This window comes from Gadus morhua, chromosome 12, assembly GCF_902167405.1.
Source record: "Gadus morhua chromosome 12, gadMor3.0, whole genome shotgun sequence".
Taxonomy (NCBI): Eukaryota; Metazoa; Chordata; class Actinopteri; order Gadiformes; family Gadidae; genus Gadus; species Gadus morhua.
In genome coordinates, this window is record NC_044059.1 from 6151808 (window position 1) to 6178687 (window position 26880).

General features: G+C 44.3%; 2 protein-coding genes across 4 annotated transcripts; one reads left to right on the forward strand and one right to left on the reverse strand.

The window, feature by feature from the left end:
- Positions 1-1841: 1841 nt before the first annotated feature.
- Positions 1842-23768, forward strand: tmem131 (transmembrane protein 131). 2 transcript variants are annotated; one of them, XR_003978876.1, is made up of 39 exons: positions 1842-2363; positions 3706-3826; positions 4217-4333; positions 5335-5457; positions 5913-5993; positions 6341-6476; positions 7107-7163; positions 7396-7454; positions 7611-7713; positions 7882-7990; positions 8340-8493; positions 9397-9564; positions 10013-10123; positions 10326-10460; positions 11234-11338; positions 11436-11522; positions 11897-12046; positions 12388-12463; positions 12971-13085; positions 13443-13581; positions 14209-14318; positions 14406-14478; positions 14618-14766; positions 15164-15306; positions 15565-15751; positions 15842-16027; positions 16504-16617; positions 16926-17368; positions 17672-17961; positions 18166-18530; positions 18640-18755; positions 18882-19061; positions 19517-19664; positions 20037-20140; positions 20996-21080; positions 21380-21477; positions 21708-21853; positions 22535-22876; positions 23106-23768. XR_003978876.1 is itself a non-coding variant. In XM_030372332.1 (38 exons), exons 1-38 carry the CDS (start codon positions 2224-2226, stop codon positions 22784-22786), a joined length of 5475 nt encoding a protein of 1824 aa, XP_030228192.1. In that variant the 5' UTR covers positions 1842-2223; the 3' UTR covers positions 22787-23768. The 2 variants fall into 2 exon arrangements, 1 of the variants encoding a protein (XP_030228192.1); XM_030372332.1 differs by having other exon boundaries at positions 22535-23768.
- Positions 23734-26824, reverse strand: si:ch211-201h21.5 (nuc_hydro_CeIAG domain-containing protein). 2 transcript variants are annotated; one of them, XM_030372335.1, is made up of 6 exons: positions 26705-26824; positions 25896-26102; positions 25459-25641; positions 25247-25358; positions 24939-25075; positions 23734-24415 (listed from the first exon to the last, which is right to left on the reverse strand). In XM_030372335.1, the coding sequence occupies exons 2-6, from the start codon at positions 26076-26078 to the stop codon at positions 24059-24061; spliced, it is 972 nt and encodes a 323-aa protein (XP_030228195.1). In that variant the 5' UTR covers positions 26079-26102; positions 26705-26824; the 3' UTR covers positions 23734-24058. The 2 variants fall into 2 exon arrangements, with proteins under 2 accessions (XP_030228195.1, XP_030228194.1); XM_030372334.1 differs by lacking the exon at positions 26705-26824 and having other exon boundaries at positions 25896-26156.
- Positions 26825-26880: the final 56 nt, after the last annotated feature.

A 26880-nucleotide genomic window follows, 5' to 3' on the forward strand; every position in this document is an offset into this window, starting at 1 on the left:
CAGCAGATAGGTGCGCGCAACGCCACCAGGGGGCATAAAGTACTACAGACAGTTTTTGTTGTGCCGTTACCTGTTGCACAGCAACATTTGTTTGCAGTCCCCTACCAAATCTGGCCATTTACCACCCTCTCCCATTCATTTCGGATTATTATCGTTAATTTAGAGATTTAGCGATAGGTTTTATGATGATTAAAATCAATAAAAGATTTAACGATAAGTTAACTTTAATGTCTACAAGGCACTTGCAGGTTCATTAATGTATAACTGAAACACGATGACAGAATTATAATCCAAGTTTTTAAGACACTCGGCTAGGCCGAACTAAAGCAAACTGTCACCTTTCTTAGAAATAGCCTACAAGAGGGCCAATTCATTTAGGCCTATGAGGTCAAATTATAATTTGTTGGTGATTGTTTAGTAATTAATTGCGAAATTAGTTATTATGGGGAGACGTTGTTGTGTTTTCGACTGCCACTTTTAATTTGAATTCCACGACATGCGTTACAAGTGCGCCGTTGCATCAGCATGTTTGCCTTGCTGTTGCCGGAGGTTATTTGAACAGGTAACACCTGAAGGCTCCGCCCCTTGCTCGTTGAAAGACAGCCACGCCCACAACCCTGGGCTTAGGTAACCAACAATAATTTCAGAATTGTTGCTTGAGATTCAGAAAATGTCGAGCAGGCAGTTGTTAGGGACATTTAAACTCAAGGATACCTAAATGTAGTAGTACCTACTACCCAACTGTAGTTCTTGGGTTTTAACACACTCTCAGCTTGGAGTCAAATACCCTAACTATAAACTATCCTGCCGTATTTACATACTTCAAAAGTCTCATGTGTAAGAATCAGCCCCTCCCAGTTAGTATGAAAAAAACTAAAAGCGATAACAGAGTTCTGTCCACTCAAACTAACTATGCTAATGTGGCGCAATCAAACAAGCTGGCGGGGTGGCGTGATTGGGAGGGTTTTTGGGAGTGGCAATTTTATCATTGTTGTATTCTTTATTGACTACAGATATGTCCAGGTTATGTTAGGCTACGAGCTAGTTGAAACAATTGTACATTGTCACTTAAATATGTAGAGATTCACTTTAAGGTCTTACAGGGCAGCAGTACACTTTCTACTGTTCCTCCTGTTTCATATACTGCACTTACTTTAAACTCAGCCTCTTTAATCCCAATTCTCTTTTTAACATTGGACAAGACCAACTGTGTCACTGTGAAGTTGAGGAACCAGCCCATGATTTCATTTTGCTCTCTCTTTCTGGGATTATCCCCTGAGGGATGGAAATGCAACCCAACTACATTGTCACAGCTGGAAGATACAGCTACAGCCAGCATACCATTGTAAATATGGCTAAGAGCTAACAGCTAGCACCCAGAGCTACAGCTAGCATATTCCAAGAACCTAAAGTTAGCGTATTGCAGAACAGCAATAACTAAAATGCTACCATCTATGACTAGCAGATATGACATTTTTCTGCAGCTTGCAAATATAGCTAACAGCTATGGCCAACAAGCTTTCTCATTGACATAGCCTCCTTCACTATGCACTGTATTTAGCACATAGTGCCAAATATAGGTTTATAAGATGAGGCTTTATTAAAAACTTGAATTCCTTATTGGGGATTAAGAAAAAGGTTACCTTATATGTATTTTTATTAGAAGTTGATAGCAGTTCAGTTATTGCAAACATTTGAGTTATTAATGCAGAATGTTGGATTGGAGCATCCGTGCATGCACTATTCCCCGCATAACACCAATTTCCATAAAGTTTGCAAAGGACTCAACCAAAGCTCGCCTGTGTTGCATGGTGGTAGGGCTGATGTTTTCATTGGTTCAGCCCAAATATGAAATGAATCTCTGTAAAGAGGAGCCGTCTTTTGTTCAGCTGCTCTGCCTGTTGAGCTAGTTTGGTGAGTTTCTTTAACCGCTGTTTTTTTCCTCATCTATAATCACGGTGTGATCCATTTTCATCATTTGATTTCACTGCAGTAGTTCTCCTGACAGGACAAGGCAGTGCTACAAAAGACTACTGACTTATCCGCTGAACATTACCAATAGAGAAGGAGCTCAGTCAATTGTTTAAGAGGATGTCCAGAGTTCCCATTCCAGGGGGGCTGTTTACAGAGGAGTAACACATGGAAGACATTTCAATGGATCGCATCACGTCAGCATGTTTTTAGGACATCTTCTGTCTTTTCGGCTGTAGCTGTGTCTCCTGAATGCACAGCAGCATGGACACAATGTTTGCTCACTTGCTGTCTGTGCTGTGTGTGCTGTGTCTATCACCTCTGGCGTCCTCGAACACGCTCACCCGGCGTTCTATACGCTTTGAGCCGGCGATGCTGGACTTCAGTGAACAGTGAGTAGGTCTTCTGAGTGATGTAGCCCACAGCTCGAATAATAGTGCTGTTTGCAAAGATTACAGAGAGTGAGGCTCTTCAGTTTGTGAAATTGTGCCCAGGGAGTTATAGACAATTGAAGAAAGAAGTTAATTTGTAACTCTGTTTATAACAACATTTGATCTATTCTGATATTTGTCCTTTTTTGAGTCACGGATTTGCAGGCTCACACAAAAATGCTCCACATATAGTGTCATTGTGCTGTTGTTCCCGTGGGCAGGGTATTGACAAGGTTTTGCACCACACACACACACACACACACACACACACACACACACACACACACACACACACACACACACACACACACACACACACACACACACACACACACACACACACACACACACACACACACACACACACACCATAGTACAGTATTTCTATCATTAATTCTTGTTATGCCTGGAAGGGTTTTAAATTACTGGACTGTTGCCAGAGAGCTAGAAAAACGCTGTGATATTTATGCATGCATTATGCCAATGATTCACAAAATCTTGCATTGTACGACCCCATTTTAACCTACTGCAATACAATGGAATGACAACGATCTGAAACATACCTTGAGACTTTAAGAGAACACTAAATGCAAATAAAAACCGACTTAGCTGGGAGAGGCGTAACCGTAGCTCCAAGAGCTTCAGGGGCCAACACCCATGTGGCTGTGGATCAGGTGATCCCTTTTCACCTCGTGCCTCACCTGGTTCAGCGCCAGCGGCAACCTGCTGCTGGGAGCTAAATATCACAGGAGCACGGGATCACATGACATCATCATGTATTAGGACTGAAAAGTCAGTGCTCCTCCTGGCTTCCAACATGGGCTAACCCAGTCACATTTAATTGTTAACTAACTCTGAATGAGTTGCTGACTGTTTAACTTTGAGTAAGTTAACTTTGAGCAGGTCAACTAGTCAACTCAGAGAGATAACTAGTCAGCCTGTAACTTACTTAGAGTCGGCTCAGAGTCAGTCATGACTCAGTCTCTCTCCCCCTTGAGTGTATTCATTTGGATAAAGTCTTGCATTATCTAGACATCAAAACATAGGCTAAAGAATCATTGTTTGGTTAATGACCGATGTAGTGAGTGTGAAGAAGCAAGGACTTGAAAACGGAAGATATCCGCTAAATATAAAAAAGGTTCAACAATCGCACCCTGACACACATCAGTTCCTCTTATTTTTGCTCACCCTCACAAACATCAGTTCCTTTTTGACAATGAGAAGTTATCAGTTGGTTCCACTGTACACTATTGGCCATGATCTTTATATGCGTTCATCTCATTCTCACACTCTCTATCTGCAGCCCTGTGGGGATGCTCAAGATGGAGAAGGTGCACCTCCACAACCCCGGCTCAGAAGAGATCAGTCTGATGTCCATTTCAGGCTCCACAGCACACTTCCATGCATCCTTCTTCAAGCACGCTGTGAGTATCTGCAACCACACTGCCTATAGTCCGGAACTACACTACCCAGGATGCTTGTGGGCAATCTGTTTCTGTTCTTCTGATATAAAATGTGTATCAGGTGTTCAGAAGTGAATAACTACACATCAGCAAGTTGGCACGGTTGCCAATTTGATCATCTTCCTGTAATCCTTTTTCGGTTATTTGATGGATAGTAATTCTGAGCCTAACTTATTTTATCCCTCATTCAATAGTTTTCTTCCATGTTGTTTGCAGTGAAAGCTTATAGTCTGATCACCATACTATAACTCGTAAGACCGGTCGTCCTCATCGCCTCATCAATCCTCTAACACGGTAAAGTCAAAGGTCGCCTTTGTTATATTTATGTTTGTCAAACTCTCTTTCGACCAGATACTGCCACCAGGAGGAATGACCTCGTTTGATGTGGTGTTCCTGGCCCGCGTGGTGGGAAACATAGAGAACACTTTATTCATCAACACATCACATCATGGTCTGTTTGCATACCAGGTAGGCAGAAAACATGCTTTCTTATCAAAGTCATTATGTGGCCTAATAGACAATTATTGTATTTGTTTTGTTGTATGATTGTATTTTATGATTCATATTTATTCAATTAGCAAATGCTTCTGTCCATAGAGACTGATAATGAATTCAGATCCATGTCAATAAGGAGTAGGGGAAAGAAACTCAGAAACAGGCCTATAGTGATGAGGGTGAGACAGTACAGAACAAGTCTTTAAGGAGCAGGAGGGGTTAGGGGTTAGGGGTCAGCGGTCATCTTGCTCGACAGGTGGACTGTAGATATTGGGTTTTTAACCCAAAACATTCCAACTGGGAGTCAAACAGCTTTTCCACTAGACTAACCTGTTCCATTTTAAAATCAATATTATATTTATACAATTATTATAATAATCAGTGGTCAATCTGTATATTTGGTTCATTCGTTTCTGCTATTCTTCTAATTTTGATAAGAAAACCTTCCCAGTTACCTTATGTTTTGTCTCATCTTTACTGGTACTGTGTGTGTGTGTGTGTGTGTGTGTGTGTGTGTGTGTGTGTGTGTGTGTGTGTGTGTGTGTGTGTGTGTGTGTGTGTGTGTGTGTGTGTCTGTGTCTCTATTTGTCTGTGTCTCTCTTTGTCTGTGTCTCTCTGTGTCTGTGTCTGTTCCTCTGTCTCTCTGTTGCTGTGTCTCTGTCTGTGTCTCTCTGTCTCTCGTTGTCTTTGTCTGTGTCTCTGTCTCTCCGTGACTCTGTCTCTGTGTCTGTGAGTCTCTGGGTCTGTGTTTGTTTGTGTGTGTGTGTGTGTGTGTGTGTGTGTGTGTGTGTGCGTGTGTGTGTGTGTGTGTGTGTGTGTGTGTGTGTGTGTGATGTCTGTGTCTCTGTCTCTGTGTGTCTGAGTCTGTGTCTCTCTGTCTCTCTGTCTCTGTCTCTGTCTGTGTCTCTGTCTCTGTGTGTCTGAGTCTGTGTCTCTCTGTCTCTCTGTCTCTGTCTCTGTCTGTGTCTCTGTAGGTGTTTGGGGTAAGTGTTCCAAACCTCTACAGACTGAGGCCCTTCACGGTGCCCCAGGCCCCCGTAGACGAGCCTTCCTCCCCTCTGTTGAACCTCCAACCGTCTCACAGTCAACCTCTTCAGGCAAGCCACCGCATGGAGCACGTATTACTAGATATGAACCTCAGAAATAGGATCATATTTCATGGAACTATGTGTGCCTGTATCTATACGGATGTACCTGTATATCTACAGGTGTACCTATAATGCCATCATCGCTGATTAATTTCTATTTTCAAATTCAATAAAATGCAGTATCATCAAAGGACAAAAACTATTTTGAGAAAATACAAAAATGATGTGAGAATGAGGAATATAATCCTGTTTGGTCAATGAATACAAAACAAAAATAAAAATGGCCACATAACGTAAGATTGTAGTTACTTTAAAATGAATATATAATTAGTAACTCTAGATAATAACTATATACATAAAATGAAATTACGTGATCTTTTGGCATGGTCTTGATTAGCCAGTGTGACAGTGAATGTTTCATGTTTGTGAAGTGCTTCATGAGGTTTCCTGTGGCTCTCCACCAGGTTGTGGAGATGTACTGCAGTGGAGCGGACTTACATCTAGAACTACCCACAGGCCAACAGCCACACACTGAGGACTTATGGGTATGCTTTCAGTCATTTGGGGTATTTTCCTGTCAGTAACTCAATTATAATATAGAATGGTTCTTTACAATATTCATTTGTTTGTATTATACATTTTCATAGTTTGTCCTTGTATTTGATGTCTTTATTATGTGTCTTTGATTAGCAACAAAAGTGATCGATCAATCAAATGTATTCATATTCATAGTATTATTAATAATACACAATTAAACAATTTTAACTCCAACATTTTCAATTCAGATTGACAATGATTTAAAGTTTCATGCTTTCAGCAAAAAGGTAAAAGATTCAACTTAAGTACTGTATAAAAGGAGCATTTGAACACAATTCTGTGATTCTCTTTGCAGGAGCTTCCCCCGTTTGAGAAGAGAGCGAGCTTTGTGTCTCGGCATGCAGACGACCACATGTCTTTCCTGGGGGTGAGACCAACCACCCCCAGCCCGGACCAGTCCTCCGTCCCCCCTTTGGAGTCCTCCTCCGACGGTACAGACCCCTCGATGCCTCTGGACATTCACAACATTTAGATACTGGGTGTTACAACTCCCACTGTCTAGGGGTAGCGGGGGAGGTAACGGATGTTAAAATTAACCGGGTTATGGGTGCAGATGAAGAAAAAATCGGTGGGTGAAACAATAAAGGAATGACAAGAGCAACGGATAAGGTTGAACATAGGTTTAATGGGGCTGATTGCAAAAACACAACAGTATCATACGACAAAACCAGCGGGCCTTGGGACTTGAGTGTTGCCAAAGAAAAGACGTCCAACTTTTTTCTTAACGGGTATCGTGTATTCTAATCAGTAGGGAGGCTCCAGGATTAAATATATTGGTCTATACTGATAATCAGAATCAAAAGATAAAGGCTATTTTCGCCGTGACGGTGGAAGTCAACGGTGAGTGTTTTGCCGCTCAAAAACTGAATAGCACAAAAAAAAACTGGTTGGGCCTAAATATTGGCATTTTTGACGGTATTTGACGTTGTAACAAATTTTGGACGATATTGGACCATGTACATTGACGGTAGAAACATTGATGTGTCAGCTTTGGTGAAACTTGATGAAACTTGGATGTGTGCTGGTCACTGCTACATATGTTGTGTTCCTTGTGGTTCCAGCTCCTGCAATCTACTCCTCCAAAGAGGTGCTTGACTTTGGAACGCTGCGGGCTCAAGGTATGGGGCTCACTGATGGTGGTGGGGATGACGAAGATGATGATGATGAGGATGATGTTAATAAGTACTTCCAGGTGTTCTCCAGACCCCTAATCCATCTCTTTCTCTCCCTCACATTCTATCTCTCGGTTTCTCTCTCTCTTTCTCTCTTTCTCTCTCTCTTTCTCTCTTTCTCTCTTTCTCTCTCTCTCTCCTCTCTCAATGCTCTATCCTCTCTTGTTTCATATCGTAGATCGCCCCAGAACGTTGAATCTCCTTTTAAACGCAGGAGCAGAAGATGTTGGGATCACAGTAGGTTCTCTTGTCCCTGTATCTATTTAAACAATATCTATTATTTAAACAATATCTGTCTTCGCTCTAAATCAGGATCTTTATCTTTAATTTCAACAATATATGTCTTATTTCTGAATGTAGTTCTTTCCCTTATGTTTTTTTATTAATTTACAGAGTGTACGAACGTCACCATCAAACACAGCGATCTCAGTGGAATTTAAGGGGGTTACTCTGAAGGAACGAGGATACACCAAAGTCGCGAGTATAACTTTTGATCGTGAGTACTTAAATTGTTGGCTCTGTTCGGGATGATTTTTGTCATGTTAACATTAACCAAGTTACATCAAAAACTTTAAAAAGGGAAGTTTGTTTCTTTCAAGCTGCAAGGGTCCTTCGTGGGATTGAGGCCGCAGGGCCGGATAACGCTGTGTTTCCTCCTACACAGCCTCTAAAGCAGCAGGGCCAGAGCAGTCGTCTGGTAAGATCACGGTGAAGGTGACAGAGAGGAGTTATCCCACACTAGAGATCCCTTACCAAGCCGACGTGCTAAAAGGGTATGCTACTTTACTACTTTCAGTGTTTTGAGTTTTATACAGAACAAAACTTATCCTCGAATCGATAATACTGTCATGGGTAGGATGGTGTATGGGTTATTGTGTTAAGGTGAAATGTTTTTGATTCAATGCCCGAAGTCCACAAAGCTATATGTATAGGTCACGTTTAGCAACCCCTCAAGCTACTTGATTACATGCCTGCTAACTGACCCAATAATAGTAATAGTAACTAAACTTCAATCCAGTTATGTTCAGGCTTAGCATTTCATCCAAGCCAGGCATGTCAAGTTTTTTCCATGATTTCTGATTTCTAACCCTATTCTTTTTTTTGCCATGCCTTCTGTTGCAGCTATCTGAGTTTTGAGGATGCCACCACTCTGTTCCACATCAGGAACAGTCCCCTGGACCCAGTGGTCCGACCCATCTACCTCACAAACACCTTCGGCTACCCGGTCCAGATCCTAAACGCTTCCCTTAAGCTGGACGCCACAACCATGTTCACTGTGAGACCTAGAAAACTCTAACCCCTACTTGCTCCTTAACCACCTGTCTAACCCCTCCCTAATCCTTAAATACCTGTCTAACCCCTCCCTAATCCTTGACGAATTGCCTAACCCCTCCCTAATCCTTAACCACCTTTCTAACCCAGCCAAGTGTCCCTGTACTGTCTAACCCCTACCTGCTACTCAGTGACTTATCTCTGTACTGTCTTACCTCTACTTTCTCCATGACCTGTCTCTGTATTCATTGTCTATCCCCTACCTGCCCCTTCATGACCTGTCTCTGTATTCAGTGTCTGACCCCTACCTGCTCCTTAATGACCTGTCTCTGTATTCACTGTCTAACCCCTACCTGCTCCTTAATGACCTGTCTCTGTATTCACTGTCTAACCCCTACCTGCTCCTTAATGACCTGTCTCTGTATTTATTGTCTAACCCCTACCTGCTCCTTAATGACCTGTCTCTGTATTTATTGTCTAACCCCTACCTGCTCCTTTATGACCTGTCTCTGTATTTATTGTCTAACCCCTACCTGCTCCTTAATGACCTGTCTCTGTATTTATTGTCTAACCCCTACCTGCTCCTTAATGACCTGTCTCTGTATTTATTGTCTAACCCCTACCTGCTCCTTAATGACCTGTCTCTGTATTTATTGTCTAACCCCTACCTGCTCCTTAATGACCTGTCTCTGTATTTATTGTCTAACCCCTACCTGCTCCTTAATGACCTGTCTCTGTATTTATTGTCTAACCCCTACCTGCTCCTTAATGACCTGTCTCTGTATTTATTGTCTAACCCCTACCTGCTCCTTAATGACCTGTCTCTGTATTTATTGTCTAACCCCTACCTGCCCCTTAATAACCCGTCCCTGTATCCACTGACCAACCCCCGCCGGTCCCTCTCTAGGTTCAGAATCTGAGTTCGGTGGTCCTCCCACCTCAGGGGTCCCAGTACGTCTTCTCGCTGGTCTTCCAGCCCGTCCGTCCGTCTGTCCTCATCAACAGCAATGTCCTCCTGCACACCAACCTCTCTCGCTTCCACCTCCCCGTCCTGGCCTACACAGGCCTGTTGGAGGTAGGTCTACTGCAGCTACAGTATTCTTCTACTGCTCTCTGCTCCGTTTATGCACAGCGTTTCTCTATATTTGTTGTCGTTATGATTGTTATTTTATTTTCCCATTGTAATTGATCGTTGAAACTGTTATCTTTATTACTGTCCTGTACTTGCTGCCCTGGCAACTAAATTCCTGACTCGGATCAAAAACTATTTTATCCTTTATTTATATTTTCTTATTGTTTTAAAAAAATGGTAATTACAAATATTACTTAATATTTTCGTAAATAACAGAACATTAAAATCAAGACATTTATAGAAAATACCTATAAAGGTTTGGCTTATGTTATGTGTTTACTGAAATCATCATCTTCCTTTTGTATAACATTGGTTTTGTGTGTGTGCGTGTGCATGTGTGTGTGCGTGTGCTTGTGTTTGTGCTTGTCTGTTCGTATGCATGTGTGTTCAGACCCTGGTTCTTCCTCCCAGTCTTCAGGATAGCTTCCTGGACTTTGGGGTTCAGAGTTCAACGAAAACCAGCAGCATTACTCTGGTTGTCATCAACGGTAACCCCATAGAGGTAAGGTGTTTGTGTACCCCCAACACGCACACACACACACACACACACACACACACACACACACACACACACACACACACACACACACACACACACACACACACACACACACACACACACGCACGTTGAATCAAACGTAGGGTTCTTGTTGATGACGTTGATCGGTTGATTGCTAAGTGTTTTGACCTTCTCACTCTCCCAGCTGGAGATCAAGTCCTGGCTGGTGACAGGGGACAGCTTCTCCATGGAGCTGCTGAAGACGGGCAGGGGGAATCAGTCGGTGGTGCGGGGGTGTGCTGAGGAGCTGCAGCAGGCCCCCGCCTCACAGAAGAGAATGGTAGGAGCGCTCAACGTTCAGCCAGGCCCCCTGGGTGATAAACTCAGGTCACAGGGCTTTCTTTATTGAACATGTTAAAAATAATACAAACTAAGTAATGAGCAATAAAATGCACAAAATAAAATAAAAACAAACAAATGGGATCCTCAAGATCCTAAGCAACAAATACAGTGACTGAAATAATACATTACATGAAGGAGTTGAAAATCATTTATAATTCTTCACAGAAAATAAATATTGAGTTTGAATCAGTCAGTGTCTTTGATGTTCAGCTCACGTTAAAATAAATCAAAGCTTTTGGAAAAACCAATAACTATTTTTGGAACACATGAACCAAAACCATCAAACAAGAAATAGAAAAACTGAAATTCATTGCTCCAGCTCATAAAAATTCAATATTTTGTTTCAGAAGATTTTTTTATAGTTTTGATATTGTGGTATCTATTCGTGAATTATTATTATTTATTTTGGCTGTATATTGTATATTGGTGTTATTTAAAATGATAAGCTATAATATGCAAATATATGGTCTTTGAAGAATATCGTATACATGTTCAACTGAGAGGTGACGAAATTCCTTCAGCCAAATATTGAGGCCTGATAGGTTACATCTTGTGGTCATAAAGGTCATAAATTGTTCTCCTACATGTTTACACGATCTCAGATCTGAGTAACATGAACATTCCTCTTTATGACTGAACTCTGTCTATAAATCACCTGTTGTTATGAGTTTCAGGCCAAATCAGTCACCTGCTACATGTGTCCATGTGTAGGTGATACTAGCTTCAGGCTACTACGCAGCGTTCAGAGTCAGCCTAATAGATAACAGCCTCAAGGGAACGTATGAAAGAGCCGTCCACATCACCACAGACTACGAGGTACGAGGTCCCTAAAGTGACAACGTCCTATACGCCAGATATTGATTATAACTGTGTTATTATAATAATAATAATACAAATATTTATGACATTTCAGATATTGACCATACCTGTGAAAGCCCTTATCGTCGTGGGAATGCTATCCAGTAGTCCCGAGAGCCTCAACCTGCCCCCCTCGTTTCCCGTGAGTAGCCTCTGATATAGGAGGGAAATCACTCACTTTTACATGGTTTTATAATATATATATGGTCCTGATGCATGTTATACTTAAAGTTTGATATTCAAAGATTTTGTATGTTCATCTTCTATTGGTGGAAATTATGACATTATATCAATCCTTTAGTCCTAAAGTTGAAAATAGTTGGATATAGTTTAGTGACCAAAATGAAACACATTCCATTCAATAAATGTGTTTGTTCATGTGTGTCTTGTGTGTATGTGTCTGTCTGTCTACCTGCCTGTCTGTCTGCCTGCCTGTCTGTCTGTCTGTCTGTCTGTCTGTCTGTCTGTCTGCCTGCCTGCCTGCCTGCCTGCCTTCCTGCCTGTCTGTCTGAGCAGGGTAAGGTGGTGCACCAGGGCCTGGTCATCCAGAGCTCCTTCAGACAGCCGTCCGAGCTGCGGCAGGTGGTGTCTCTGACCCAGGACCCGCGCTTCACCCACAGGAGGCTCCGCAACGCACGCACCCTGGAGCCCCGCCGCCGCACCAAGGTCAGACCTGCAGCCGCACCGCGGGACTCTGTCCCCTAATCCCCAGGAACGCACAGAGCACACAACGCCTCAATGTGGGGAGCAGCTCCAGGATCCAGATCACATCGGAGGCATGCACTGATGCACAAAGGTCAAACGTATTATACCCGCCTCACAGAATGAAGCAGTTTCTGTTGGTTGATTCCTAAACAAAGATGGTTAGAACCTGACTAGCAAAGTGAGTGTGTGTGTGTGTGGGAGGGGGGGAATGTGTGTGTGTGTGTGTGCGTGCGTACGTGTGTGGTTTCCTGCAGTATAACCAGTATAACCATACCTCTCCCCTCCCCCCAACTCTCTGACAGGTGGCCAATATATATTTTGACGCCGGTCTGCAGTGTGGGGATGACTGCTACGTTGGCCTGCCCTTCATTCTTAAAGGTGAGTGTTGTTAAAATGGCTAAGGTTGTTTGCCTCAGACATACAGTACATTACAGTAAGCCAACACACATTCTCCAATGATCAATTCATTTCCATTTTCTTTCTTTCTTTAGCGGGTCACAGGTAGGCTGGTCACAGGTTACTGTGGTGGCTAGTAGTGGCTAGTAGCCATCAGATTGTAGCACTGCAATAGATTAAGATTAATGTCTGTCTCCTCCGTTCTCCCTCCCTCTTTTCATTCTCCCCCTCTCCGTCTCTTCTCTCCCCCCCACTCCCCCTTTCTCTCCCCTCTCTTCTCTCTCTCCTTTCTTGACCTCTCTCCCCCTCCCTCCCCTCCCCTCTCCATTCCTGACCTCTCCTCACACCTCCCTCGACTCCTCCCTCCCTTCTCAACCTCCCTTCTTGACCTTTCTACCCTCTCTCTCTCTCCTTTCTGAACCTCTCTCCCCCTCCCTCCCATTTCCTCTCCCCCTCCTTTCTTGACCTCCCTCCCCCTCCCTCCTCCAGGGGAGTCCATGCCTGGTCGTCTGGTGTTGCAGGAGGACATCTGGGATGAGGACGTTGACCTCCTCCAGAAGCTCCTGGGACGATGGAACGACCTTGTGGATCGCTCGGGACACGAGTAAGACCCACTCAGACCAGCGCTGCAAGATTTTCAAAATGGCTTTTAGCAGCTAATCACTCGCACCTGGTGGTATATACGTCAAAAAGAGATAAAAACATTTTATAAAAGCAAGATAAAGATATATACAATATGTCTGCATGCACATACAGAGTATAGCAGTATAATTGAAAGAGATACATATTAAATAAATAAAATAAAAATAGATATATGATAAAGAGTAGCAGTAGAGGCGTGTGTGTTTGGGTGTTTTCTGTATTGCTTCATTAGTTATTGTTCGATTCTACAGCTAACCGACCGGTTTCCCCGCTCATGACCCGTCCAACAAGGTGATCTGTCCCTTTTCTCGTGTCGCAGGATCAAGGCAGTGTTTGAGGTGAACTCCGAGCTGCAGGCGAACTTTAGGTCAGAGGTAGTGGCCAGGCTGACCTGGCCGTCGCTGCTGAACTCCACCCACCGAATCGTGTTTCCTCTGACCAACGCCAACAGCTCCTCGGTGAGATCAAAACCCCTGGCTGGTAATCCTGTCATCTAATTCTTCAGTCAGGAAGGATGTGTCACAAAACCAAACACGAGACCGACCTTATGAGGTCTTTATTGGTTGTATAAAACAGGAAGGTAATGGTAGTATTTTCTTGTCTCAACGTAAATACTGCCACCTAGTGTTGGACCGTCTAACTTGCACATTCCACATATTATCACACCTCACCTCATGCTATTACAATCTTCACATTCCATGGTCCAAATAGTGCACATTTCTGCAAAAACTGTACAGCTTTTTCATTTCAAGATAGATACATTTTGCGTATTCTTTATAATTTATAATTATTTCTTTATAATATGTTTTTATGGTAAATATTAATATTTTTTGCTTGATTCTTACTATGTTTATTGTTATTGAACAGACATATTCCTAGTATGTGTCATACTTGCTTGGAAATAAAGTAAATTCTGATTCTGATACTTTGAGCTGGGTTCTCCTGTTTAATTATAGTTCTGTGAGCTCGGTTCTCCTTATAACCATGGTTCTGTGAGCTGGGTTCTCCTTATAACTATAGTTATGTGTGCTGGGTTCTCCTTTATGAATATGGTTCTGTAAGCTGGGTTCTCTTGTTCTGTCCAGGATGAGGAGGTGGTTCTTGCGAACCCTGCTGATGTTCCGGTCTTCGTTCAGCTTCTCCCCCTGGCTCTGTTCCCCAGTCCATCCGTGTTCTCTGGAAAGCTGGCCGACAGGTCTGAATTCCCAAAACACAAAATCTGTTGTCTGATTTCATTTACTTTAAGTGACTCAATATTTACCCCACTGTCTCCTACTTCCAGGGTGCCGTGGGCCAATTTATCCAACATCAACATTGACACTAAAACTCTGGAATTCCACGTGCACCAACATCCAGTGAGTCTGATGATATAAACAATAAGAAAATGGCCATTTATTTGAATGGGATTGAAAACGAAGAAGCAGTTTGATGGTAACCTGTGTGTGTGTGTGTGTGTGTGTGTGTATGTGTATGTGTGTGTGTGTGTGAATAAAGTCAGCACCAGAGAGCAGTGGTTCGGGGTTCCAGGGACCCTCCCCTTCCTTGGTCCACAACATGCTCCTCCAGCCGGGAGAAAGCAGGTCCTTCAACGTGAGGTTCACCCCCAGCAGCAACCACAGCGTCTCCTCTCTGCTCATAGTCAGGTACGCCCTCTTCCCCTCAGACCTCACACCAAAGAAACGGGGTTCGATCCCCACATGGAATACCTTGTACGCTACATTCCTGTAAAACGGGATGTTGTAAAACCAGAACAGTGGGATGCACAATGGCATCTCTGAATGCATACAGGCACTGTATGACCGATCCAGTTAATATCCTTGTGCAGTTGCTATTTGTATTTTTGTGTTCTATTTTGTATTTTGTAATCTCTATATTTCATTCTTCACTGCACCGACACATCAAGGAATAAGTTCCTTGCATATTTAGAGTTGCCTGGCAATAAACCTTTATCTGATTCTGATGAAGTTGGGTTGAACCTGGAACTAGTTGGGTGTACCTCACAAAGTGGCCATGGAGTTTATATGTTGTGTATCTGTTCAGGAACAACCTGACTGTGATGGACGTGTTGCTGCTGGAGGGACATGGAGTTCGGGAACACCTTAGGGTGGGTAAGAAGACCCAAGGACAAGATGGTTACCTCAGGTTCAAGGTGACGGAAGCCCTCCTCAGACACTGCACCAACCGTGAGTTCACTTGTTCATTTATCCCAGATCGGAAGTTCACTTGTTTACATGTTTGAGCATTAGCTGATGCTAGATCAGAACTCTCTCCGTTTTTGAATGTTGGACAAAAATACTAAATCCTATTTTCACAATAGGCCTAGATAATATTTTTAGTTTGATACAGTTACATTAGTTGTTCAAAATATAAAACCTTGTTAGAAAAAAAAAAAAGTTATTCAGCTGCTCGTATGCCTAAATTCCGGCTGTGTTTCATTCCAGAGACCAACCCGAAAGAGCCCAACCATTCTCTGCGAAGATCCTTCAAGGTGGAGAACGCCGGTGTGCTACCGGTTCACGTCACGTCAGCGCAGATCAACCGACACGCGTGTGGAGGACACGGCTTCACCGTGCTGGACTGTCAGGATTTCATCATCCAACCCAACTCCTCCAGAGAGCTCGTCATACTGTGAGTGGGATGTTTATTTAGGGCAGTTCCTGTTTAATTTTGCTTTTAGTTTTGTTTTTGCTCAGTGCTTCTTTGAATGCCTTCATCCAGGTTCACTCCAGATTTCTCTGCATCTCGAGTGATCCGGGAGCTGAGGCTGGTAACGCGTGGAGGTTCAGAATTCGTGTTTGTCCTGAATGCCTCGCTGCCCCACCACATGCTGGGGGCCTGTGCCAAGACGCTACCGCGACCAGCCTGGGAGTGGGACTTCTGCTTCTGGATCTCCCTCGTCATGAGGTGGGTGCCCCTTGGTGCCAACACTGCTTCGGTCTCCTTGACTAGAACACAATTCCCTTGCTGTGCTTGACCAGCTGGTTCACTCAGTGAACACCTGCGTGGATGTGTGTATGTGAATGGGTGAATGTGTATAGGTATGGCAGTTTGAGTGGGCGAATGTATCTGTAAGTCAGTGTATGTGGATGTCTGTATGAGTGTGTGAGAAGGTGAGTGTGTGTGTGTGTTAGAGTGGGCGAATGTGTGTGTGAGTCAGTTAATGTTTATGTGATTGGGTTACTCTGTATATAAATGGTTGAATATGAGCGAATGTGAGTTGATAATTATCAAGGTGGGTTTAGGTGGCTACTGAGGCTTGATAGACGTTGTATTTCCCCAGCAGTCTAGGCACTCACATGCCATACTCACATGAGATGATCTCCCCAAGCCTTCTTGTGATGAATTTATTTGAACGGTCCTTTCCCCAATTCTCCCTCCAGTTTCATGTTGCTGCTGGTGGGATTCATGGCCTACCTGGAGGCCCGCAGCCGTTGGGAGACGTTCACAACTCATCTCTCCATGGAGGCTGGCAGAGAAACTAACAGCCTAGCGCAGTGAGTCTGTCCCGACCAGGGGCGTTTCCATACTAGTTTAATGGGCCTGCTGGTCCGGTATGGCCCATAATAACGTGGGAGGGAAGAACGTTAACTCCACAAAGATTCACTTACTTTGTCAAAGAAACGAGTTGTCTCAAGTCCCAGATTGAGTTGATCTTTGCCCTAATAACTTCATAACAGCTGTTTGGTCTGTCGTTCGTTCTGCACACTACCAGCTATTGACCTCTGTTTTGACCTTTACATTTATTAATAACCAATGAATAATAATAAATACATGATACGATTCAACCTCCTCCTCCCTCCAGTTCCAACGACCCCCATGACCCCCCGCTGACCTCCAGAGGGTTCTACGGCCCTGGGGGCGGGGCCTCTCATGTGGGTGGTCGCCACGGCAACGGACGCACCTTACCCGATGTGGGCTGTCCAGACAGGAAGTCCAGGGCTGGCGGTTTATGTGCCATCGCACATTGGGCGACTTTCTCCCAGCCGGCCAATGGGAGCGCCTCAGGCTCATCTCAGCCGGCCAATCGGAAGGCTCAGAGCGGGAGGCAGCCACCAATAGTGGGGATGGGTGAGGTTGAGGGTCAACCTGGAGCACTGATTCCAGAGAAAAGAGAACTGTGGCCAGCGGAGGAGGAGGAAGAGGAAGAGGCGGAGGAGGAGGAGGATGAGGAGGAGGAGGACGCAAGTCTGCCGGGGGTCCTGGAACCGGACGAGGAGTTCAGCTCTCCCCCAGAACAACAGCCAGGTACCTGGGTTTACTACTTATACTACTTATATACTACCAGCAGGTTGGACTACCAGATACCTCTCTTATATACCTTACAGATATCTTACATGTGGTTTTATATTTGCACTGATGGTTATTGAACATTGAAATGAGGGTTTGTTGCTTCTCCTTCCAAGAATCTGGGGAATCTTGTTGCTAGGCTGTGTATTTTAATCTGGTATGATACTATCAGGCTGGAGATTTATTTCAATGGGTTTGTGTTTTGTAGTCTGATATGATCATACCGTACTGGTTTCCAAAGGTTGTGCCATTTTTCTGCAGAACCGGAGCTCATTGTGAAAGTGCAAGCTAAGACCAAAGAACAGAAGAAGAAGAAGAAGAAAAAGAGGAAGAAGCGGAAGGAGGAGAAGAAAGAGCAGGAGGAGGTGGAGGGGGAGCAGGGGGAGGGGGAGGAGCAGGAGGGGGAGGAGCAGGAGCAGGAAGACGATGCGGCGGACAGGGAAAAGAAGATCAGGACTCATGGAGAAGGACTAAAAGACCTACAGGACGATGATGCCTCCTCCACCACCACCGACACCTCCACCACCGACCTGGAGGCCTTCATCAGAGAGGTACCATTATACCATTAGGGAAACATGTCCAAGTAGTGAACTCTGGTATCAATGTCTGATGGTCACCAATTTTGCAAACTCATGACTAGACCGACTAATACGCATGCTCCAGCTTGGTGACCAGCTCATTTGTTTCTTACATCCATGAGTAGTGCGCTAGTGAGATCTGTAGGTTCATTTATTTGCATGTTTACTTTGATCCAGGAACCGGCGAGGAAGAAAGGAAGGACTGTGAGCTTTGAAACCGGAGAAGAAGAAACACCGGATCTCCATGTCGCATCCAAAACTCAGAAACCGGGAACTCCCAAACCAGACAGCCAATCGGGAACACAAACCAACACAAGAGACAGCCAATCAGGAACAGAAATCAGCAGGAGTGACATCCAATTAGGAACAGGATCCACCACCAGTAGAGAAACTCAATCAGATACTGGATCCGTCAGGAGAGACAGCCAATCAGATACAGAAACCACAAGGACAGACAGCCAATCAGGAACGGGAACCCCAAGTACAGACAGCCAATCAGGAACAGGATACCCCAGGAGAGACAGCCAACCAACCACAGCTAGGTGTCTTCATGTCATTTCAAGACAAGAATGTCGATAAAGTTCCTTTCTCTATGTAATGTAAAACTGATATTGCATTTTGCTGATATGAAATCTCTATTCTCTGCTCCAGTCCTCTAGAGCTGTCCTATGTGCCCCATGTGGAGACTAAAGACCAGACCTTCCCAGCCAGCTCTCCTCAGACTCCCTCCAGTGTCCCGAAAAACAAAACCTCGCCCCAAAACAGCTGTAGGCCTTCTTCAGTCTTGTCTGAGCCATTGCTGTGCAGCTTTATGCATTTACAGCACACTTTGTAAAATGTCCCCAGGATTCTACTATAAGTTGTCATAAGATGTACTTCAACTCTTTCCACAGTCTCCGAGGAACAGGGGGACCACCAGCTCCCTCAAATCTCACCGCAGCCAGGCAGCCCTGTGCCAGACCTGGACTGCTGTAGGAACCATCTCCCAGAGCTGGACCACTGTGTTTTCTACGAGGACGGGGAGAACCTGGACCCTCCTGAATGGGATCTTCCCCAGTTTGCTAGTGGCAGCCGTGAGTCTATTCCTGCCTTAAATCTGTCTTTGTCACCACCCTGTCATTTCCACCATGTCATCCCCACTCTGTCATCCCTGTGATGTCATCACCGCTAAATCATTAGCGCTCTATCACAGCCACGCTCTCATCACCAGCATGTCATTGTCAATCTGTCATTACTGTCTTGTCATGACCATGTGGTCATCACCATTCTGTCATGACCATGATGTCATCACCACCCTGTCATTGTCACACTGTCATTACCTCGCCTCTCTGTCATACCCATCCTGGCATTGCCATGATGCCGTCATCATCATCCCCATGTCATAATCACCCCTTACCAATCTATGCTCACTCCGGTCTATATATGATCACAATCATTGTTATTTATTTACAATGTTCGAAATCGTCGTACACATCATTGAATAGACAGAATTCATCAGGGTCTTCCTCTGTGTTCTGCACCACAACAGAGGTAGCCACTCTTCTGCAGATCTCTTTGCAGACCAGGAACACAGAACACTTCCTAAGGAGGGCCATGATGGGGCTTTGCTCCCCTCCGCCTGGACTTCCCGCCCCTCTGCCTGTTGACAGTTACAGAAACCTTCTGGACACCACAAGGTTGGTAGGCCTGATGGTCCTTTGGCTCAGACCAACTATTATCATCTGCTTTTGACAGCAATTGATCTGTACCGCACCAGAGGTCACTGAAGTCCATTCTTTAGGTTGATTATTAATTTTGCATCAAATAGCTGCTGGAGAATTGCAGTCATTCAACAAAGAAGTAACATTCAGCCTTTATCTGTTTGCTCGACAGCTATAATATTTCTCAGGAAAATAATATTGTTGCTCTGCGGCTATTTGGAGATATCTTAATGAACGGTGTATAATGTTGGCCTCTCCCTTAAGGGTGTGAGCTTGGGCTTGCTAATCCAATTTGTGTAACACGTAAGTGAAGCCGCAGAGCATCTGAGACCTTGAGCTTTATTCCAGTGATGAAACCAGGAGGGCACCTGGGACCGGGCGGATCCCAGACCAGATCCAGGAACAGGACCACAGCTCTGCTGCACTGCCCGCCGGCTACAACCGGAGTCCAGGTGAGCAGAGGACCCCCACGGTGCTGGTTAACACGCTCACCTGTTGACTTAGGATGAAGTCAAACTCTCCCTGCAGATGGTTGTGTTGTTTTTTTACAGGGCAGGATAGTGTAGTGGCAAGAACGACTCCAAGCCGTTTAAGTCATCTTTTTAACCAGATGCCCGGACCGCTCTCTGCTCCTTAATGACGTGTATCTGATTGCTGTGTTTAAATTGCTTTGGATTAAGTGTTCAAATTACTTTATTCCTCTTCTTTATTCTTAACCTATCAGTCTTAACTGCTTATTAATTCAAGGAGTACTATATTAGTGTGTGTCAAAGGTATGATGTGTAACATTTCGACATTCAAATATCTAAAGACGACTAGACCTATGTTCTATATCTTTTTTGAGTCTTTTCAAAAATGTTCAAATCAGAGAGATTTCTTACATTTCTTCATGGTAGTTGAATAAATGCAGACATCCTCTTTACCTCCAAAAACAGGAGACAGTTATCAGGTAGAGACCTATTTGTTTATATTATATTTAAATATCTATGTAATATAATATACTTATGTGGCCCATATCAGCCACAAAGCTAATGGTACGGTAACGTTATGTTACCACAACGTTCAGCACACTCAGTTATTTATAGTACGATTGTTTTGACCACGAATTATAAAAAACACTGGGCCACCACACACCACCACTTGAATTGTGGTGTAGGCAACAACTGCCTTGTTTCCACGCTATTTCACAACCTCAACAAACATAAGTCTTTTGTCATTGTTTAGACTAAGAGACCCCCAGCAGCCGAAGTTACATGTGATATATTATTCCTCTTGTTGGGTTCACTCATGTCTTAACATCTCCTTAGGTGCTCCTGGGAAGGGGCGACCAGAGAATCCAGCTCACAGAATCCTGACACACACCACCTCAGTGGACAGTTACGGGTCTGAGAGGTATCCCAACAACCTCACATTAAGGTCACTGTATTGTACACAATGAGGTGATGAAGAACATGTTTAAAAATATCCAGCTAGGTAAATAAGTAGAATGCGCATCTACAAATATCAATAAGATGTGTATATAGATAACATATATAAAGTATATATGTAATATAAAATAAAAATATAACTATAAGTCGTCTCATAGAAATGTGCACCACATAGTGTAGGAAATCATACTCATTCCAACTAACTTCCCACAGACTTGCAGTTTGCCAACAGGGGTCTTGATCAACCCTTCTCTCTCAACCCAGGTTGTGGACTCCTCTGGTCAAACCAGCCTCTCCTAACGTTAGTCCTGACAACTCCTTCTCAGCATTCGGTCACAGCAATTCCTTCAACCTGAGCACAGGTACTCCTTTCTCTAGATGCAAAAGTATGAAACATAGTAGATCATTATTATAGCAGAATATTGGTCTGAAATCGTATATTTAAACAATTGTCTCATGAAATATAAAAATAATGTTAAATAATATTAATTTATATATGTATAAACTTTTGGTGAATACTTGTAAAATGTAAAATACTGGTAATTTGACAATGGTCCTGACTTGAATAAATATATCTTTGTTTGTGTTTCAGTTTTTAAAGGAATAAATGAGGCCAAAAAGCCAGTTGAACCGACGCCAGCGGTGTCGTCGTCGTCTGCGTCTATCTGGGACGCGGCCCCCAGCGACCCTCTCACAACATGGTCCACTAGCTGCGGCTCGCCAACCATCCCGACAACGGTAAGGTCCAGCTAGGTCCTCACACAGTTAGGTCCTCACAGGGTTTGGTCCTCACATGGTTAAACCCTCAAAAACATAGGTCCTCACACAGTTAGGACCTCACAGAGTTAGGTCCTCACAGAGTTAGGTCCTCACACAGTTAGGTCCTCACACAGTTAGGTCCTCACAGAGTTAGGTCCTCACAGTTAGGTCCTCACACAGTTAGGTCCTCACACAGTTAGGTCCTCACACAGTTAGGTCCTCACAGAGTTAGGTCCTCACACAGCAAGGTTCCCACAGTTAGGTCCTCAGTTAGGTCCTAACACAGTAAGGCCCTCACGCCATTATGTAACATTATATTACATTGTTTACTTTACGACCAAAGTGACACTGTTATCCAGAAGAAAAGTGTGTAATAAGAATATATATGTTGCGATGCATTTTTTTTTGTTAACAGTGAGATGCATATGAATTACCTGTTCCCTTAAAGACAGTATTAGGTAAAGGAGCCCCTGCTCCCTAATTACAGAACATAACTGAGGAGCAGGTATACGGGTTAGACACCGGCAGATCAAAGACAGCGAATCAAACACCCTAGCCACGAAACTGACTGGCCTCAAATTGAGCCAATGCGAATGGCGAATGCAAGAACAATACAAGATCATCTTCAAAACACTCATATTGTGTGCTTTCCTCCTGTAGTCCATCTTCACCACCTCGGGGAACACCTGGTCCACCACCGGCCCGTTCAGCAACCCCGTCTGGTCCATCAGCCAAGACCCCACCCTGCACAACTGTTTCACCACCCCCTCTGATGCCACGCCCACCACCCAAGAGGCTCCGCCCTCTCCTGGGGAGCTGAGCCCGACGTATAACCCCTGGAGCCTGTGGCGGCCCATGTTGAGAAGGTCTGGCTCCGAGCCCTGGCCCAGCCCCCCCCATGATCCCATTTGAGGACTTGAGGCGGAAAGAAAAAAAAACTTTTGCTGTGAAACAAATTTTAAATAAGACATTCCCAACTAAAACCGATCCCCATACGGTGAGGTCCAAACTACAGTAAGGCCCCCACACAGTGAGGTCCCAACTACAGTAAGGCCCCCACACAGTGAGGTCCTAACTACAATAAGGCCCCCACACAGTGAGGTCCCAGCTACAGTAAGGTCCCCACACAGTGAGGTCCTAACTACAGTAAGGCCCCCACACAGTGAGGTCCCAGCTACAGTAAGGCCCCCTCAGTGAGGTCTAAACTACAGTAAGGTCCCCACACGGTGAGGTCCAAACTACAGTAAGGCCCCCACACAGTGAGGTCCCAACTACAGTAAGGCCCCCACACAGTGAGGTCCTAACTACAATAAGGCCCCCACACAGTGAGGTCCCAGCTACAGTAAGGTCCCCACACAGTGAGGTCCTAACTACAGTAAGGCCCCCACACAGTGAGGTCCCAGCAACAGTAAGGCCCCCTCAGTGAGGTCTAAACTACAGTAAGGTCCCGACACGGTGAGGTCCAAACTACAGTAAGGTCCCCACACAGTAAGGTCCAAACTACAGCAAGGTCCCGACTCCCCACAGTGAGGTCCAAACTATAGTCAAGTTAAATCCCCACACCTTGAGGTTCAAATCAGGTCCCCACACATTAAGAGCCTCATAAATAATAAATAAAATGAGGTCACCCACTCTTTGTGTTAAAGATATGAAAGGCATTTTTAACGGCCAGCTTCATCTCAAATTGAAACATGGGGATGTTTTTAGTCTGCTAGACCTCTTGTTTCATTCTCGTTTATTACGTTCTCGTAATATATGACTTTCATTTAAACGATTGTCCTTCAGTGATCTACCATGAAGTCCAACCACCATAAAGCGCTCTGACAATCCAGATTTCCCGATACAGAAATGAACATATCAATTTTTTATAGATTTTAATAAATTGTAGAAGGTTTCAATTTCGATTCATCTTTATCAGGGTTTCAGCAGCAGTTGTATTGATAAACGGAAATAATTCTTCTCTTCACCAACAAACTTTGATTCCATTTCAAAAACGATCAACGCAAATGAACAAACATTACAACACGGCAATTTGTTGCAGATATTTCAATCAAAACATACACTTCCTAACCCCACCAGTCTGCTTTCGTGTGGTGCCGAGGGTCACAGTTTAACATCATTAAGGGGAACCAGTTCTATAATTAAGGCACCAAGTGGGAACAAGATGGACATGGCTCATTGAGGTCAGGGCTGCCGGAGCGACTTGGCCAGCAGCCTACTAAACTTCTCCAGATCACACTCGGTCATGACGACCACGCGGTGGGGCTTCTTCAGCATGTCCGTGGGGTCCAGCGCCATCATCCCCCGACACACGCTGCCCTGCAGCTCCACGTGGACGCCACACTCGGTGCTCTTGGTCACCACGGTGCCGTCGATGCAGGCGGCCATGGCGTAGGAGTCGTAGGATACGAAGCCCGGGCCGAAGTGCACGTCCCGCTTGGTCTTCATGGCCGCCGGAGAGTACGCCCAGCACTTGGAGGTCAGCAGCTTCATGAAGCGAGCGGCCGCAGAGTCCTGGTTCAGCATCTCCTGGAAGAACTCCTGGACACGTTGGAGACATGGGATCAGCCCCCAGAGGATAGGAGAAGTTAGTGAGGATAGGAGAAGACCCTAGAACGGGGCGTTCCACTTTCCTTCGTTTAATGTTTTTTTTGACAAATCGTTGCTCGAGGCAGGGAATTGTCTACTAACTGCTAATACAAAGTAGTAACGTGTCTAGAAAGATTACAAATCCACACTGTGTAAACTGGCCACTGTGGAAATACTTAAAATCCCCTCTTCATTCACTCACACAAATGAGTAACGATACAAGTAACCAGGTGTAACTCCACCCCTCTCAGTTTTAGTTAGGACTGCTTTGGCTTAGTAGAACTGCTGGATCCGAGATTAGGACGAGAGTTATTATGTGCTGTGGATCACATCCTTTATAATGTACACAAACTGAAGGATAGTCTAAAGGGTGTTTGACTCCAGCTGAGAGGTCGTGGGGAAGCCTGAGAGGTTGTGGGTTCAACCTCACGTCTGTTTGATGGGGGGAGGGTTGTATACAGGAGGGGCTACTGACCCAGGTGAGTTTGTTTCTGCTGCAGTATTCCATGGTGGCAATGTGTGTTGGACAGCGGAACTCATCCAGAACGATGTAGGCCGACTCCGGGTCGGTCACAAAGTTGAACTCCCCACATAATGTCACGTTACCCTTCCCTGTCAAAGAAACACGTTCTATGTTTTTTCTTTTGCAATTTTTTTGAATGGTTTCAGACTCACTTGTCCATCACTTTGGGCGAATGTGTCCAGAGTTTTCCTCTGCTGCTAAATTATAAGATTTAAACGTGAATCGTACATAGCTGAATGTGATTTCATGGTCGACCTCACCCTCCATGTTCCCCCCCATGATGAAGAGGTCTTTGAGGCGGTCTGGGAAGCCCGAGTCAAGCCTCACCGCCATGGCCAGGTTTGTGAGAGGGCCGAGGGCCACTAGGGACACCTGCGGCACAAAAAGAAAATCCCGGTATCGGATCACGATTCCAGGACAAGACGGCGACAGAGCACAAGTTCAAGGGCACAACCGGGGTGGTCTCTCCAACCTGGTTCGGGTTTTCCGACACGAGTCTGATCATGGCGTTGACAGCGTGCTCCTTCTGGATCTTCTGCCTCCAGTCCGGGTCTCGGTCTACCAGGATGTCCCCCAGGCCGTCGCTGCCGAAGTGATCCTTAGGTAGCTCTGTTGCCCCGACGAGAGGGCCTCCCAAGCCCTGGAACACCGGGATCTGGGGGAATGTGTCAACCATGTTCCTTCTTTGTATTACAGGGGCCTTGGTGTGTTGTTGATAGCCACACATAAAATCAGTCTGTTCCATTGTACAGAACAAAGACATAAAAAGCAATCAGGAAATGTCAATAGTATGTTTGCAATTTTACATTTGTAGATAATATTTGGAATCAATCCTTTCTTCGTTTCCCAGGTGTATTTTTCGCATAATATTTACACACAGTGGATCGATTTTCTTTTGACCTACTGTACCTCCTCGCGTTTACAGACGGCCAGCACCCTCAACACATTCTGGCACACATTTTCCAGGGACGTGTTCCCGAAACAGCATGTAACACCAAGGATCTTGACGTCGGGGGCGGACAGGGCCATCATGATGGCCTGGGCATCGTCGATTCCACAGTCTGTGTCGATAATCACCAATTTCTTTGCCATGTTTCTCTCCAGAAACAAAAGCAGCTATTCCGTGAGAAGTAAGAAAAAAAATACTTTAAATAGTTTTGCTTGTAAAGGGGCACAGTGTGTCTTCTCATCAATCAATGTTTAGTTAAGTTAAGCATTAAACGTGTCCTACCAGATAACTGTACAAAGTCTGGTGCAACCTAACCTTATTATACCAAAACACAGACAACTAAAAACAAGAGCCTGAACTTATTATTTTTCTTCATGAAACTGTTGTTGAATATAGCGTGGAACACGTTTATAAATAAATAAATAAATAAATAACATTAAATTAAGATGTTTAACAGTTAAACTCAAGTTGATCGCTTCATGAATGAATCATATGAATTTAAAATCTGAGGAGAATCTCATGGCGCAGACTTTGGTACCTATTTGTGTGTTTAATATTGCTCATTAAATGAACATTTTATTATTAATGGGCATTTGGTTTGAATGGTTATGATCTGTAACGTCGTGTTACAGTTCAGTAACCTTTTTAGAGGTCACAATCTGTAATCATGTTAACACCATTCTCAACCAACCCGCTAGTTTCCACTAGGAAGGTTATTTGGATAAGATATCGTGAAACGTACAACAGAATTTCTAAACAAGTTTCCTACCTCCAACTCAGCAAAGATTGACCCTTGCCCCTGAGATCAAAGCGCTGACAAATCTTTCATTGGGTGGTAGGGTCAAAAACGCCATAAACCCGGGGATATCCTTCCGAAAATAAAAAATCGTGTCTGCATTTCTTCAACGCGATACAATGATGAGGAGATAAGATTAAAATATAATA